This window comes from Scyliorhinus torazame, chromosome 6 (genome assembly GCF_047496885.1).
Source record: "Scyliorhinus torazame isolate Kashiwa2021f chromosome 6, sScyTor2.1, whole genome shotgun sequence".
NCBI classification, from domain to species: domain Eukaryota; kingdom Metazoa; phylum Chordata; class Chondrichthyes; order Carcharhiniformes; family Scyliorhinidae; genus Scyliorhinus; species Scyliorhinus torazame.
The window spans coordinates 167,639,922-167,656,201 of NC_092712.1; the positions used below are offsets into that span (position 1 = coordinate 167,639,922).

The 16,280-nt window shown below is 43.5% G+C and overlaps 1 protein-coding gene across 5 annotated transcripts in view; it reads right to left on the reverse strand.

Annotated features, from left to right (window-relative positions):
• Nucleotides 1-16,280, reverse strand: part of LOC140425138 (cytoplasmic dynein 1 intermediate chain 1) — a 502,251-nt gene that overhangs the window by 186,775 nt on the left and 299,196 nt on the right. For all 5 annotated transcript variants that reach the window (XM_072509063.1, XM_072509064.1, XM_072509066.1 and 2 more), the window contains exons 8-9: nt 13,933-14,095; nt 7,879-7,978 (exon numbers count right to left, since the gene is read on the reverse strand). In XM_072509063.1, coding sequence (XP_072365164.1) covers nt 7,879-7,978; nt 13,933-14,095 — 263 coding nt within the window. The remainder of the gene's footprint in view (nt 1-7,878; nt 7,979-13,932; nt 14,096-16,280) is intronic.

Genomic DNA, 16,280 nt, shown 5'->3' on the forward strand with positions numbered 1-16,280 from the left:
TTGCAGCAAGACATCCCTGCTCCTGCTCAAATCTCTCGCAATGAAGGCCAACATACCATTTGCCTCCTTTATCGCCTGCTGCACTTGCATGTTTATCATCAGCGACTGGTGTAAGAGGACACCCAAGTCTCGTTGCACATTCCCCTCTCTGAATTTATGGACATTCAGATAAGCTGCCTTCACGTTTTTGCTACCAAAATGAATAACCTCACATTTATCCAAATTATATTGCATCTGCCATTCATTTTCCCACTCACTCAACTTGCCCAAATCGCACTGAAAGATCTCTGCATCCTCCTTGCAGCTCACCCTCCCACACAGCTTTGTGTCATCTTCAAATTTAGAGCTATTACATTTTGTTCCATCATCTAAATCATTAATATATATCGTGAATCTGCAGAAAAGAGATGAACTCGTGGCACAAATAAAGGCAAATATATTTTGGATATAATCACCATTACAGCAACAAAGTTGAAAGGTGATCAAGGTCAAAAAATAAATATCTCAGGGTACACAATATTTCAGACAGAATGAAGGAGAAGGCGTAGTCATCCAAGAGCCGGTGCAGACTCGATGGGCCAAATGGCCTCCTTCTGCACTGTAAATTCTATGATAATCTATGAATAAGGGATTACATAAGGACATTTGTGAGAAAGAATATGGTTTTAGAAGATCATGTGGTAGAATCAGTATGGGGAGAATATAGGAATTACAAGAATCAGAAAACACTGATGGAAGTCGTTTATAGACCTCCTTGCGGTATTTATAACTTTGGACAGAACATTAAACAAATATTTATTGGAGCTTCTAACTAAATAATTGTGTTTTGTTTTGAAATCATCATAGAAACGGGCAATTTACAAGAGTAGTCTAGAAGAAGAGTTTGTAGATGTTTCTTCGAGCAGTACGTAGTGGAACAGACTAGGGATAAAGCTACTAAATCTAGAATTATGTAATGAGGCAGGGATAATTTGTAATGTCATGGTAAAAGAGCCACTGGGAAGTACTTATCATAATACCACTGAATTCCACATTAAATTTGAAAGTGGAATACTCCAATTGCAAACAAGGGGCAGCACGGTAGCATAGTGGTTATCACTATGGCTTCACAGCGGCAAGGTCCCAGGTTTGATTCCAGTGTCTGCGTGGGTTTCCTCTGGGTGCTCCGGTTTCCTCCCACAAGTCCTGAAAGACATGCTATTAGGTAATTTGGACATCCTGAATTCTCACTCAGTGTATCCGAACAGGCGCCGGAATGTGGCTACTAGGGGCTTTTCACAGTAACTTCATTGCAGTGTTAACGTAAGCCTACTTGTGACAATAAGGATTATTGAAAAGAATCTTAAACTTAAACAAAGCAGGGAGGGTTAAGGTTGATTAAATAATCTAGCTAAAAGGTATGACAGTAAATGAACAGTGGGAACATTATAAGAAACAATTCAAAAAGTTCAATAAAAATACATTCCATCAAGAAACAAAAACTGAGCAAGAAAGACCGATCTGTGGTTCAATCAGGAAATGTGATCTATTTTGACTGCTAAAATTTCTGCATTATTTCCAGGTGGTGAAATTGCTTTAAAACAAAATTGTTCTCAAATTTGAAACCCATAGCCTCACCAATAGCTACCCCGTGAAATATTTCCGATTATTTTCTCATTAACAATTAGATGAGAACATGCATGTGCTTCGCATCTTCAAAATTATGACACATGCTGCATACTGTACAGTAGTGTTGGCATAATCTTTCTGGAATGCGAGCAATTATGGACAAGATTTTCAGTAAAAGGTTCGATTTTGTTTTATTAGGGATCTGAATCTTTAGTTCCAACGGTAAGGATATTATCTCGAGCCAGCTACTTGTCCAAAACTCAATACCTGCGGTGTCCTGTCCTATTTGCAGCAGAAACGTCCAGGCACAGATCAACCTTAGAAATCAACTATGTACTATCCGGAACTCTACCAAATACCCCAGATGGTAAACATGTTCATCTTTGCCTCAAAAGACAAACAAGATATTTAAGAAGGACTTGAAGGTCCTGGAGACAGTACAGAAGAGATATGCTGGAATGGGTCCAAGAATAGGAGTTACAATAACAGACCAGAGAAGCTGGTACTGTTGTTAAGAGGAGAGAAGGACAAGGGGAGATTTGATGGAGGTGTTAAAAATCACAGTGTTAGGCAGGGTAAATAGTGCTAATTGTTTTCTATGGCTGTGTGGTTGATAACCAGAATGGACAAATTTAAGATGATAGGCAAATGAATCATGGCGACGTTGAGAAAAGTTTTTTGATATGCAATAAGTGGTTAAGGATTTGAAATGTATTACCTGATAGGACAGTGGATGCAGAATCAACAATTGACTTCAAAAAGGAATTTAATAAATATTTGAAGAAAAAATCCATGATATGGCAAAAGTTTGTGGAAGTGAGACTAACTGGATTGCTCTTTGAAAGACCTGGCATAGAAGCAATGGGCCAAATGGCCTCTGTTTCACTGTACTATTTATTGCATGATATGTAAGAAATAGGAGTAGGTCATCCTGCCCTTGGGGAATGTGCCATTAATCAGTGAGATCATTAATGATCTTCGCCCTCAACTGTACTTTCCACACACTATTCCCCATTTCTCTTCATATCCAAAATCCATAACCCAGACTTGAATATACTCAATGATGCAGTCCTCTGGGACAGAGAATTGCAGAGGATGCTTGAAAAACACAGCAGGTCTGGGAAGGGTAAAAGCGAAGGGTAAAACTACACGTAGTATAATGGTTCATGGGAACCAAAGCAAGTCAGCGTGTGAGGAGGAAGAACAGGCAAGGCAGACTAACGACTACAAATGGGAAAGGAAATATAAAAAAAAATCAAATACAAGGTGACTGTGGGAGTGAAAGTTGGGGATGAGGTTGAGTGTTATCAGAGATTAATAAAGGAAGTCAGAATGAGTGAAAAAGCATAGTGCACGAGAAGATCCTGCCAATCAGTAGGACATATTTAAAAACTAGCAGAAAACATGAACACTGATACCAAAAGCTTCTGTAAGTATATAAAAAGGAAGAGAGTAGCTCAAGGAAATGTTAGAGGACAGTACTGGTGAGGTAATAATAGGGAACACCGAGATGGTGGAGGCACTGAAATCAATATTTTGCCTCTGTTTTCACGGTAAAAGATAATAAAAAATTTCCAAAAACTACAGCTAATGCAGAGGATCTTGGTGCAATAGCCATCACTCAGGAGCCGGTATTGATGGGTGACATGGGAGCACAGTGGTTAGCACTGTTGGTTCACAGCTCCAGGGACCCCGGTTCGATTCCCAGCTTGGGTCACTGTCTGTGTAGAGTTTGCACGTTCTCCCCATGTTTGCAAGGGTTTCCTCTGGATGCTTTTGTTTCCTCCCACAAGTCCCGAAAGTGCTTGTTAGGTGAATTGGATATTCTGAATTCTCCCTCGGTGTACCTAAACAGGCACCAGAGTGTGGCGACTAGGGGATTTTCACAGCAACTTTGCGGTGCTAATAACGTATGCCTACTTGTGACACTAATAAAGATTATTATTATAAACTAATGGGATTAAAGGCAGATCGGTCTCCGGTACCTGACGGCCTGCACCCCAGGGTATTAAGGAAGGTAGCAGCAGAGATAGTGGATCCTTTGGTTATGATATTTCAGAACTTCCTGGATTCTGGAAGAACATATGAACATAAAAAATAGGAGCTGGAGTAGGCCATCTGACCCTCGAGCCTGCTTTGCCATTCAATATGATCATGGCTGATTTTTTGCAGACTCAGCTCCACTTACCCGCTTTCTCACTGTAACCCTTAATTCCTTTACTGTTCAAAAATCTATCTTTGCCTTTAAAACATTTAACGAGGTAGTCTCTACTGCTTCACTGGGCAGGGAATTCCACAGATTTACGACCCTTTGGGTGAAGAATTTCCTCTTCAACTCAGTCCTAAATCTGCTCCCCCTTATTTTGAGGCTATTCCCCCTAGTTCTAGTTTCACGTGCCAGTGGAAACAACCTCCTTGCTTCTATCTTATCTATTCCCTTCATAATTTTATATCTTTCTATAGGAACCCCCCTCATTTTTCTAAATTTCAATGAGTATTGTCCAAGTCTACTCAGTCTCTCCTCATAAGCCATGTGTCACGGTGGATTGGAAACATACTAATGTGACATCCCTATTCAAAAAGGGAGAGAGGCAAAAAGTAGGAAACTATACCGGCTAGCTTGACATCTGTGGTGGGGAAGTTACTGGAATCAATCATTCAGGAGGAGATGACTGAATATTTGGAAAGACAACGCTCAATCCACCAGTGACAGCATGGTTTTATGAATGGTAAGTCATGCTTAACAAACTTGCTTGAGTTCTTTGAGGACATAACCAGCAAGGTGGATAAGGGGAAACCTGTGGATGTGGTAGATATAGACTTCCAGAAGGTGTTTGATAAGATGCTGCATAAAAGTCTGATCCAGAAGGTGAGGTTATAGGGGATTGGAAATAGAATACTAGCTTAGATTGAGGATTGGCTGACTGACAGAAAGCAGAGGGTCGGGATAAATGGATCCTTCTCTGGCTGGCGAACTGTAACTAACGGGTTGCCGTAGGGGTCAGTCTTCGGACCTCAACTGTTCAAAATCTATACAAATGATCTGCAAGCAGGGACAGAGTGTAACATAGTAAAATTTCTGGATGATAATAAAATAGGTGGGAAAGCAGGCAGTGAAGAGGAGATAACAATTTTACAGTCAGGCATAGATAGGCTAGGAGATTGGGTCAAAATTTGGGAGTTGGAGTTTAACATAGATAAGTGTGAGGTTGCAAGTTATTATCTAAATGGAAAACAGATTCAAAATGCGTCTGGGTAGAGAGATCGGAGTGTTTTTGTTCATGAATCACAGAACATCGGTATGGAGGTACAGCATGTAATTAAAAAGGCAAATGGAATGTTAGCGTTTATTGCAAAAGTACTGGAGTATAAAAGTAGAGAAATGCTGTTGCCATTGTATAGGGTGTTGGTGAGACCACACCTGGGCTATTGTGTCCAGTTTTGGTCTCATTATTTGAGGAAGGGTATGGTAGCATTGCAGGCATTTCACAATTCACCAGATTGATTTCGGGGATGAAGGAGTTAACGTATAAGGAGAGATTAAACCGTTCCGGCTTATACTCGCTGAAGTTTCAAAGGATGACAGGGATCTGATCGAGGTATACAAGATACTAAAAGTGATTGATAAAATAAACGTAGACCAAATGTTCCCCCTTGTAAGGCAATCTAGAATGAGAGGTCACAGGTGTAGGTTGAGTGATGGTAGATTTAGAACTGAGATGAGGAGGAACTACTTCTCGCAGATGGTGGTGAATTTGTGGAACTCGCTACCCTATAGTGCAGTGGAATCTGAGTCATTAAATGGTTTCAAGAAGGAGATAGATATATTTCTGATAAAAAATGAATTAGAGGGATATGGGGAACTGGTAGGGGGGGTGGATTTGAGACCAGGAAGAGATCAGCCATGATCTGATTGAATGGTGGAGCAGGCTTGAAGGGCTGAATTGCCAACTTCTGCTCCTAATTCCCATGTTCCTTTGTTCCATCATTTGCAAGAAGAGAAAGCAGAGTTAACGTTTTGAGTCCTTTTGGCTCTCCAACAGACTGAAGAGAGGGAGAACGTGTTAGATATTAAAGTATAGCTGTGAGAGATTGAAACAAAAAGTAGCAAATTTAAAAACAAAAGACAGATGGCCTGGTATGGGAGGGAGTGGGGGTTGGGTGGGTTTGCACTGAGGCAGTGCATGGGATATTTTTTTTTTTTTTTAAAAAGGGGTTTAAGATGGAGGAGAAAGGTCACAATCTAAAGTTGCCGAAAGCCTATTGAGTCCAGAGAGCTGCAACATGGCGAACTGGAAGGTGGGATGCTGCTCCTCCAGCTAGCACCGGGCTTAACTAGAGCACTGCAGCAGGCCAAGGATGGCCATGTGGGCATGAGAACAAAATGCTAAGTAAAAATGGCAAGCAACAGGAAGGTTGGGGTCATGCTTGCAGACTGAGCGGTGATGTTCTGTAAAGCGGTTACCCATTCTGAGTTTTGTTTCCCCAATGTAAAGGGGACTGCATTGGGAGCCGTCAATACCATAGGCCAAATTGGAGGAGTGTAAGTGAATGGCTGTTTAACCTGAGCACGTTATTAGGGCCTTGAATGGTGAGGAGGGAGGTGGTAACGGGGCAGGTGTTGCACTTTCTGCGATTTCAAAGGAAAGGACCGTGGGATGGGGTGTTGGGCATGATGGAAGTGAGGACCAGGGTGTTACGGAGGAAGCTGCTCCTGCACCTGTTCTGGTACACGGAGGGTGAATTCAGGACACCTCAGTTAAGGAAAAAAGCAGACACACCATTTTTGAACAGATGCAACGGATGCGGAAAAACTGGGAGAACTGGGAGTCCTTACAGGGAGCTAGGTGTGAGGAGCTGTAGTTGAGGTACCTGTGGGAGTCAGTGGGCTTGTAATGAATATTGGTGGTCAGTCTATCACTGAAAATGGAGGCAGAGGGGTCAAGGAAGGGAAGGGAAATGTCGGAAATGTGAAAGTGCGAGAGGGGCAGAAATTGGAAGCAAAGTTGATAAATTCTTCCAGGTCGAGACGAGAGCATGAAGCGGCACAGATAGTGATCAAGGTTACTGAAAAAGAGCTGCAGGAATGACCACCCCTTATTCTGAGGCTATGACCCTTAGTTCGATTCTCCCTAGCCGGAATCTATGTTGCAATAAAATCAGCTATCATTCTTCTAAACTTGAGGAAATGTAGGTCAAGTCTGCACTACCCCTTTATGACAAATCCCTTGATGACATCAGTCTGGTAAACCCATGCTGCATTGCCTCTAAATATAACCACATCTTTCCTTACAAGAAGACCAAAATGTTTTGGGTCTTTACAATCTGGGAGATGAAGAATTGCTGCAAACTCTCCCCCCTTTTGCTCTCCATCCAGCTGCAATTGGCATGCTCCTTCTTCCTGATCTGCCTTCTCTACCATCTAGAACTAGTGTGGAAGCTTGCCAGAGCCTTTTAAAAAGTTTTTAAATGTTGTACAGACATTATAAACTTTCCAGTAATTTACCCGAGGGATGATGAGGATTCCTTTAAACATAGCTGGAAATGACAGTTACCCAAACCCTGCTGGCTATACTTTGCAGGCAGAACCATAGAATAGAATCCCTACAGTGCAGAAGGAGGCCATTCGGCCATCGAGTCTGCACCGACTCTCTGAAAGGGCCACCTCGGCCCACACCCCCGTAAACCTGTAACGCCACCTTATTCTTTGAGCACTAAGGGGCAATTTAACATGGTGAATTCACCTAATCTGCACATCCTTGGACTGTGGGAGGAAACCGGAGCACCCGAAGGAAATCCACGCAGACATGGGGAGAAAGTGCAAACTCCACATTGACAGTCACCCTAAGCCTGAATTGAACCTGGGACCCTGGTGCCGTGATGCAGCAGTGCTAATCACTGTGCCACCATGCCACCCTCCGCAGGTTGGGGAATTGCTGTCAGCAGTCGAAATGGAAACCAAAATGAAGGCTGGATCATAGAATCTTCATTTAAATTCCTGTTAATCGATTCCATGGAACAGAAGTGGATGAATGGGCCATTTGTTGCCAGTTTTGTCACTCTTTGTGAAAATGGGTGCCACATTAGCCTGTTCCCAATTTTCTGATACTTTTAGAATGTTTACAATAGTTGCTAGTGCCTTGCAGATACAGCACTAACAATCTTTCAGCTTGTCACAGTACAATGAAAAGTAAAAATAAATCTTCATGAGCACATTTAAAATCTACCATTCCGTGCACAGATTACTACTTTTACAAAATTCATATCTACCTGAAGTGACCAATCCAAGCAGGTTACAACTCTGTGTTTTGACCAGTGCTCATCATAAAACTGGCGGTTGAAAGCAAGGTTTAGCCCAGCTTGGAAGTCTCTGCATAAAATGGAAAATAAAACACAAAATACCAACAATTGCCAAATTCATAGATGTTTACAACACAGAAGAAGACCACTTGGCCCATTGGATCCATGCCGGTCAACAGAAATCTGGCTACACTAATCCCATTTTCCAACATTTGGCCCATAGGTTACACCAGCACAAATGAATATCTAAATACTTCCTAAATATTACCAGAGTTTCTAACTCAACCACCCTTTCAGGCAGTGAGTTCCAGATTCCGACCACCCTCTGGATAAAACTTTTTCTCCTCAACTCCCCCCTTAGCCTCCTCCCTCTTAATTAAGCCCCCTGGATCTCAGTCGAATGAGAGGAAACAAGCATACTGGTACAATACAGAACTCGTGACCTAAAGAACAGATGGAGGGTGGAAAGAGTGCACGAGACTCAGCAACTTGCTGACAGTCATGATGTATGCGATTTCTTCAACACAATCAAAACCATCTACTGTCCATCTACAGGGACCCACCCCTCTTAAGAGCCTCAAACCCAGCTCGCCATGACGTCGAAAAAGCCATCCGATTGCTGAAGAACAACAAGGCTTCTGGCACAGGTGGAGTCCCCGCAGAAGTAATAAAAAGAGGCGGAAATACACTCTTTGACAAGAATTCACAACCTCATCACCCTAGTCTGGAAGGAAGAGAGCATATTGGACGATGTCAGAGATGCCTTCATTGTGACCATCTTCGAGACAGGTCCGACTGCGGAAATTACAGAGGGATTTTCCTACTCTATGCCACGGGAACGGTAATCGTGAAAATACTCACCGCTTCCTCCCAGTGGCTGAAGAGCTCCTCCCTAAGTCTCAGTGCGGCTCCCGCCCATCAAGACGCATAACGGACACGATCTTCAGCACACAACAAGTCCAGGAAAAGTGCAGGGAGCACTTTGTAATTGGTCTACAGAGCAGCCGTGGTCCCCATCCTCTTCTATGCATCAGAAACATGGACAAAGTACAGCAGACACCTCAAATCCTTGGAGAGATATCAGCAACGCTGCCCCCACAAAATCCTGCAAATCCACTTGCCTTAGAACACAAACTGGAGAAAAGCCATCTGTGAGGGTTCCAATCACCTCGATTATCGTAGGGCGGAGGCCAAGGATAAACAGCGGAAGGAGAGATCAGAATCTAGGCCGTCTGACCCACCTTAGCAAGCACCACCTGCCAAACCTGTGGCAGAATCTGCGGATTCAGGCTCGGACTATTCAACCACCGCAGAACCCACCTCCCTGGAGCGGAAGTAAGTCATCCTCAATGCTGGGGGACTGCCCAAGAAAGAAGAGAGGGGTTATTGACCTCTCTACCAATGAAAAAAGTACCTTCCTGTGCCCCTCATAATCTTGCATAGCTTTATGAGCTTCCCTCTCAACTTTCGCTGCTACGTGGCAAACAGCCCCAGTCTATTCAATCTTTCCTCAGAGCTCAGAACTTTCAGCGCAGGCAGCATCCTGGTAAATCTCCTCTGCACCTCTCCAGTGCGATCACATCCTTCTTATCATGTGATGGGCAGAACTGCACACAATACTCCATTTGTGGCCGAACCAGCATTTTATACAGTTCCAGCATGACCTCCCTGCTCTTGCATTCAGTGCCTTGGCTAATAAGGGCAAGTGTCCCATATGCTTTCTTAACCATCTTATTCACCTGCGCTGTCACGTTCAGGGATCTGTAGATATGCATTCCAAGGTCCCTCTGATCTTCAGTATTTTCCAGTGTTCTACCATTCATAGTGTAATCTTTTGCCTTGTTAGCCCTCCCCAAATGCATTACCTCTCATTTTGTGGGGTTAAATTCCAGTTGCCACTGCTTGGCTCACCTGACCAGTCCATTATCTCCTTCTGTAATCTATGGCTATCCTGCTCACCATTGACCACGCTACCAATTTTCGTGTCATTCACAAACTTCTTGTACATACCCCCTACGTACAAGTCCAAATCCCTAATGTACACCACAAATAACAAGGGCCCCAGCCAAAATATTTTATAACTGTCAGTGTCAAGATGGTATGGATGGTATTTCTCTCCACCCACCCCCCGAATGAGCCTTGAGCAGGAGTGCCACCTGCCTATTTACAATGGAAATTACAGCCAGATCACATCCTACCCTCAACCTAGGGATTCAATGTTTAGCCCCAGGGAACAAATACCCAATGATGGACCCTCCTTGTACCACGCTGCTGGAGCTAATACAATGCACACAATATTTACAGAGACAAGATCATCTAGGTCAGGGTTTTTCAAAGTCTGGAATGCACCCCGCAGATGGGTTGCAGGCAGGTTTCAGGAGGGTCGCAAAGCGATCGGTTGCAGCATTCCCGCGGTGGTCCCGATCACGGGAAAAGTACCCAACGGCTGCTACCAGCATCTAAATTGAGAATGGTGGTGCTATCGGCTTTTAAATAAGAACAAAATGAGGCTGTGTACAATCTTCCAACCTTAAGCACAGCAGTGAGCGGGTCACGTGCCCTGCACATACACTTGACGTCAGGCGCCCTGTAGTACATGCTTTTGCCGCCAAATCACAGACGAGAGCTTCTCACATTTTCTAGCTGTTAGCAAGGCAAGCGGCTTGTAAAGATGGATTGTTTTGTTACAAGGAAGAGATGGCCAAGGATATAAATAGGCAGTGTAACTACTGGCCAGGATCTCACATCTGAATCTGCTGGTGAGAGCTGCTCAGGGGAATCCACAGCAAGACACAACAGTGCTAGTGTTAGCTCTGTCTAGAGCTACAATGCCTCTGGTGAACAGCCTACAAAGAAGAAACTTAACTCTGGAACAAAACAGTATAAAGATGATTTTTTGATGTATGGTTTTGTTAATTGTGCCAGTGCAAATAACGATGCAAAGCCCATGGGTGTTATATGCAGGGAAGTACTGGCAAATGAGAAGAGAAGTTTCAGATTTTGAAAGAGAAGTGGTTGGTGAAAAATTCCTTTTGAGGTTGAGATCCCAGAGTCAGTTATTAACTTGCAGTTGACTCCAAATGAAAAAACGAAGCTATTGTATCTGACCTGTGACACCAAATTAAAAACATGCCAGAAGTCCATGAGGCTGTCAGCATGCTGGAGTGGCATCTCTCAGGGGTATCCAGTACGGAGTAAAACAAGCATTTTGTTGTTATTACTTTTCATGACGGCCTACATGTGCGAGGTTGGACTTTCTGTTTTCACAAAGATGAAGACGGCACAAAAGAACCAGCTGAACTCTGCACCTAGTACATAGCCTTCTCCTTCCGTGAATCTGATTGGAGTGAGATAATGAGGACTACTCAGGCTCCCCTTTTACATTAAAGGTAAGCCAATGTGGCATATGTTGTGAAGGTTGGCCGCTGTGGGTCGCAAAGGTCGGTCGATTGTCAAAAGTGGGACCCACTAGTTTGAAAATCAACTATGAAGGTTGAACATTATACAAAGGCATTACATTTGCTCAGGAAGCATTTAAGACCTGTCTTCTTACATATTTCAATGCCGTATGTATATTGTTCTTAGGAGCTTGAGTTTAATTATTGGAAATGGAATGAGATTTGGATGAGTTTTTTTTTTAGAAAATATTTTATGGAAGCATTTGTACTTTTCACAGTTTAACACATTATTATTTCTTAAACAACCGCGTGGGCCGACACGCGCAAAAAACCTAAAAAAACAATGTCCCCTACTACCCCGCCCTATTCCCCAATTACCCGTATACTGAGTTCCCTGTCCTTATCTAACACTGCCATGCCTCCTATTTTCTTTCTTCCTCCCCCCCTTGCCCCCCTCTTACTGCTGACGTTCAATTTTCTTTGAAGAAGTCGATGAATGGTTGCCATCTCTGGGCGAACCCCTGAATTGATCCTCTCAAGGCGAACTTGATTTTTTACAGGCTGAGAAACCCTGCCATATTCCTGACCCACACACCTGACTTCGGGGGCTCCGAGTACCTCCATCCCAGCAAAATCCATCTCCAGACCACCAGGGAGGAGAAGGCCAGGACATCGGCCTCCCTCCCCCGCCTTGGCCGCCAGATCATCCGATACCCCAAATATTGCCAGTTCTGGACTCGGAATCCACCCCCCCCCCCCCCTTTCCAGGACTTCTGACATAACGCCCGCAAATCCCTGCCAGAATCCCCTCAACTTCGGACATGCCCAGAACATATGTACATGGTTAGCCGGACTACCCCTACACCGCCCACATCTGTCCTCCACCTCATCAAAGAACCTGCTCATCCAGGCTACCGTCATGTGGGCCCTGTGGACCACTTTGAACCGGATCAGGCTAAGTCTGGCACAGGACGAGGATGAATTGACTCGCTTCAAAGCTTTTTCCCACTTTTCCATTTCCAGCTCTCTTCCCAGCTCCTCTTCCTACTTCCGCTTCACCTCCCTGATCGGGGGCCCCTCCCACTCCATCAACTCCTTGTATATCTCCGAAATCCTCCCCTCTCCAAACCCAGTTTTTGACATCACCTTATCCTGTAGTTCCCTCAGGGGGAGGCAAAGAAAGCTTGGAACCTGCTTTCGTACAAAGTCCTGGATCTGAAGGTATCGAAACCCATTCAGCCCGGTAGCTCAAACTCCTCCTCCAGTGCCTTCAAGGTCAGAAAGCCCTCCTGGATAAATAAATCCCCAAATCTCTCGATCCCTACCTGCTGCCACCTCCTGAAGCCCCCATCCAGCGTCCCCGGGACAAACCGATGATTGTTACAAATCAGAGATCACACTGACGCCCCCTCCAATCCCATGTAGATTTTGATGAGTTACACACATTTCCACATATAAAAGCAAGCAAAATGCAGGGCTTCAAGCATGCTCCCACAAGCAATTTACTTCATTACATGAAGCATCCTTCTATACAACTGCTAAATTACACCAAAATTGTACTGATTTTCACCCAGAAAATTAAAATAAAAATATTTTCAATGCATGAGCACTTTTTAAAATTCAGTGGAGCTTGATAAATTACTCGCAACTTAATCTCTGATGTGCATAGTGATGAAACTCAGCAATCTGTTCATCAATCCTTAGTTTGGGTTCTGCCAAGATTGAATGTCCTTGACAACAAAGTAGTATTTGACAAAGCGTGTCATCCGAGAGCTCTAGCAAAATTGAAGTCCATGGGAATCAGGAAGAAAATCCTCTACTGCTTATGGTTTATCTAAACCAGAACACAGAGGAAGAAAGGAAGAATTGTGTGGTTGTTGGAGGCCAATCATTTCAGACCCAGAGCATCACTACTGGAGTTCCTCAAGATAATGTACATCGTCCAACTAGCTGCTTCATCAGGAACCTTTCATCCACCATAAGGTAAGAATTGGGTATATTCTCTGGTAATTGAACAACATTCAGTACCATTCGTGACTTCTCAGATACTGAAGCAATTCGTGTCCAAATGCAGCAAGACTTGTGCAATATTTTGGCTTGGGTTGATGCATGGTATAACTGTTACTTGCCATTTAAGTACCAGACAATAACTGTCTCCCCTTGATACTCAATGGCATTACCATTGCTTGAATCACCCATCACCATCCTGGGGATTACCATTAACCAGAAACTGAAGTAGCCATATAATACTGGGGCTAAAAGAGCCAGGTCAGAGGTTGGGAATTCTGCAGCGAATAATCCATTTCCTTATCCCACAAAGCCTGTCCGCCATCTACAGGGCACAAGTCAGGAGTGTGCTAGTATACTCTCTACTTGCCTGGATGAGTGCAGCTCCAACAACATTCAAGATCTGCCACTGTCTTCTTGAAAGCAAACAGGAATTGGCAATAAGTGTCTTTCTAGCTGTGCTCACTTACCAAGGAGGAATAAAACATGTACATCTAAGATGACACTTCACCCACTGACAGTTGCCCTTACTGGAGTTATGCTAGTTACACATTCCATGGTTTAATTACATGACAATTCCTCCAACAGGTGTATTAGAATTTCAAAATGATGAACATACCCCTCTTTCTCATCCAACTCCTTGCCACCGTAATCAAAGAAGAGGCTAGAATCTTCAGCAAGAGCACGTTCAATGATACGTATGTTATGGTCGAAGAAAATCAAAAAATCCTCTGAATGAAGAATTTGCTGCTTCTCCTCTTCAGTCAATTCTCGAGGAAAAGCTTTGAAAGAAAGGGCTAAAAGTCTCAGAATTTCAAAAAGGGATTAATACCCAATTTCCTGATTGCTATAAAACAGCAGATATTTAAATGACCACAAAAGCAGTAGTAATTATTATCCAGCCAGTCCTTCAGCATTAATATAGATAATTCCCAAGCTTCAGGATTTGATCATGCTTTAGCTGTAATGGATGCAATGCCAGTGAAAATTGATCAGAGATCTGGAGTACTTTCTCAAAAAATACAATTACCAAGAATAATCAAGCAGATTACAAAACTGAAAGGCTGGTGTAAAATAACTGCACACCTCTGTTAAGAAATGTACATTGTATATTATCCTTTTCAGACTTTTGCAGAAATTGCAACAATAGTTTAACGATGCTTTCATCTGGATTTTTTCAAAAGGTCTCTGAACAATCTCCTAAGACAGCCTGTATGCTGAGACAGCTGGTATTATCTATAGAAACCAGTAAGTGCACTGCTTTGTATTTACATGGATTACAGGAGTAAAAACTTGGAAGACCAAATGGTTGCACAAATGAAACCTTTAATTTAGATTTTTAAAACTTTCTAGATGTGTAGACATGTCTATACGGTCTGACAGTTGTTTAGAATCATTTCATAGAACGGACAATGCCAGGACAATGGAAATTTTCAAACTGCAGAGGGCTGTTAAAAAATCTTCAGGAAATTGGATTTTTATTTTGAAAAATGTACAGCCATTTGCTTGTTAGGGAAGTATCTGAAATACACCTGTTCATTGTTCAAATTATCCTCAATATTAGATTTTTTGCTGAGGTAAAATCACATCACTTGGTACTTTGGGGTTAATAAAAACAATTTAGTCAAACATTTAACGACCTACTAAACTAATCAGGGAAGTGTGAGCGATCATAACAATGCCATGTTAAATTTAGTGGCCCAGAGTTAGCTCTTTGGGTACAATTATGGCTCAAGTTTCCCTACTCATCTGTATGATCACAAGTGCAAGCTCTTCCATAAACCAGCACAAACAGACAGCCTTTCAAGATGTAATTGTTCTTTTTCTTCCAGATTAAAAATCATAATGTGGGGAAGTGTGGTATTATTCATTTTGGTAGCATAAAGAGATAAAACCTCTCTATGTTGCTGTTCAGAGAGATTGGGGTACTTGTATGGGGAACACAGCACGGAGTTGCATGCAGGTACAGTGAGCAAGTCAGAAAGGAATTGGCATGTTGGCCGAACAAGGACATAAGGAAATCTTACAACTATTGCATAGAACTTTGGTGAGACCACACCTGGAGTACTCTGCACAAGTTTGATCTCCATATTTACGGAGAATGCATTTACCGAGGAGGTGGTCTCAGACAGATTTCTGGAATAAGAATGTTGTCATGCGAGAGACTGAGTAAACTGGGAATATTCTCTCTCGAATACAGAAGAATGAGATGTAATCTCAAGAAAACATGCAAGAGAGGACATCTAGTGGCGACCATGGAGTGAGCGGTCACAAATTTGGCAGCTCCCGCTGGTCTTTTTGTGGCCTTTACGCTGGTTTGTCACAGGTATTTTGGAGGAAAACGATGTCGAAGTAAGAGCAGAAGAAAGTGACCACTAGTCTATGGAGCTGCAGCCCAGAAGTACTCGGAAAAGAATAGACCAGGTGAGGAGCGGACAATGCTCATGGAGATGGCGGACGAACAGGGTATGACCCCCGTCGGCTCAGTTGTCGATGGACCAGTTAGTGAGCTTCCTTAATGAGAAGTTCACCCAACAGCGGAAGGCAAGTGCGGAGGACCTGGCCCGGGCGGTGAACTCAATCAAGACGGTGGTTGACCACGTGGAGACGAGACTGGGAGCCCAGGGACAGGCGATCCAGAGATTGGAGGAGCACGCGGGGAGCAGGAGGAACAGTCCACCTTGATGGCAACAGAGATTGGGCTGCTGCGCAACCAGCAGAATAGACTGCTGGAGAAAGTGGAGGACTTGGAGAACCGGTTCTCGAAGGCAGAACATTTGGACCGTGGGGCCACCAGAGGGAATCAAAGGATCGGATGAGGGTGTGTATGTTGGGAAGATGTTGGACAAGCTGCATTTGATCGACCGTTGGAGGTGGATCGGGCCCATAGGGCACTGGTGCGCAAACCCCAGGGGGGGGTGAGCCGCCAAGGGCGATGGTGGTACGATTACATTTGGTTCCTGGACA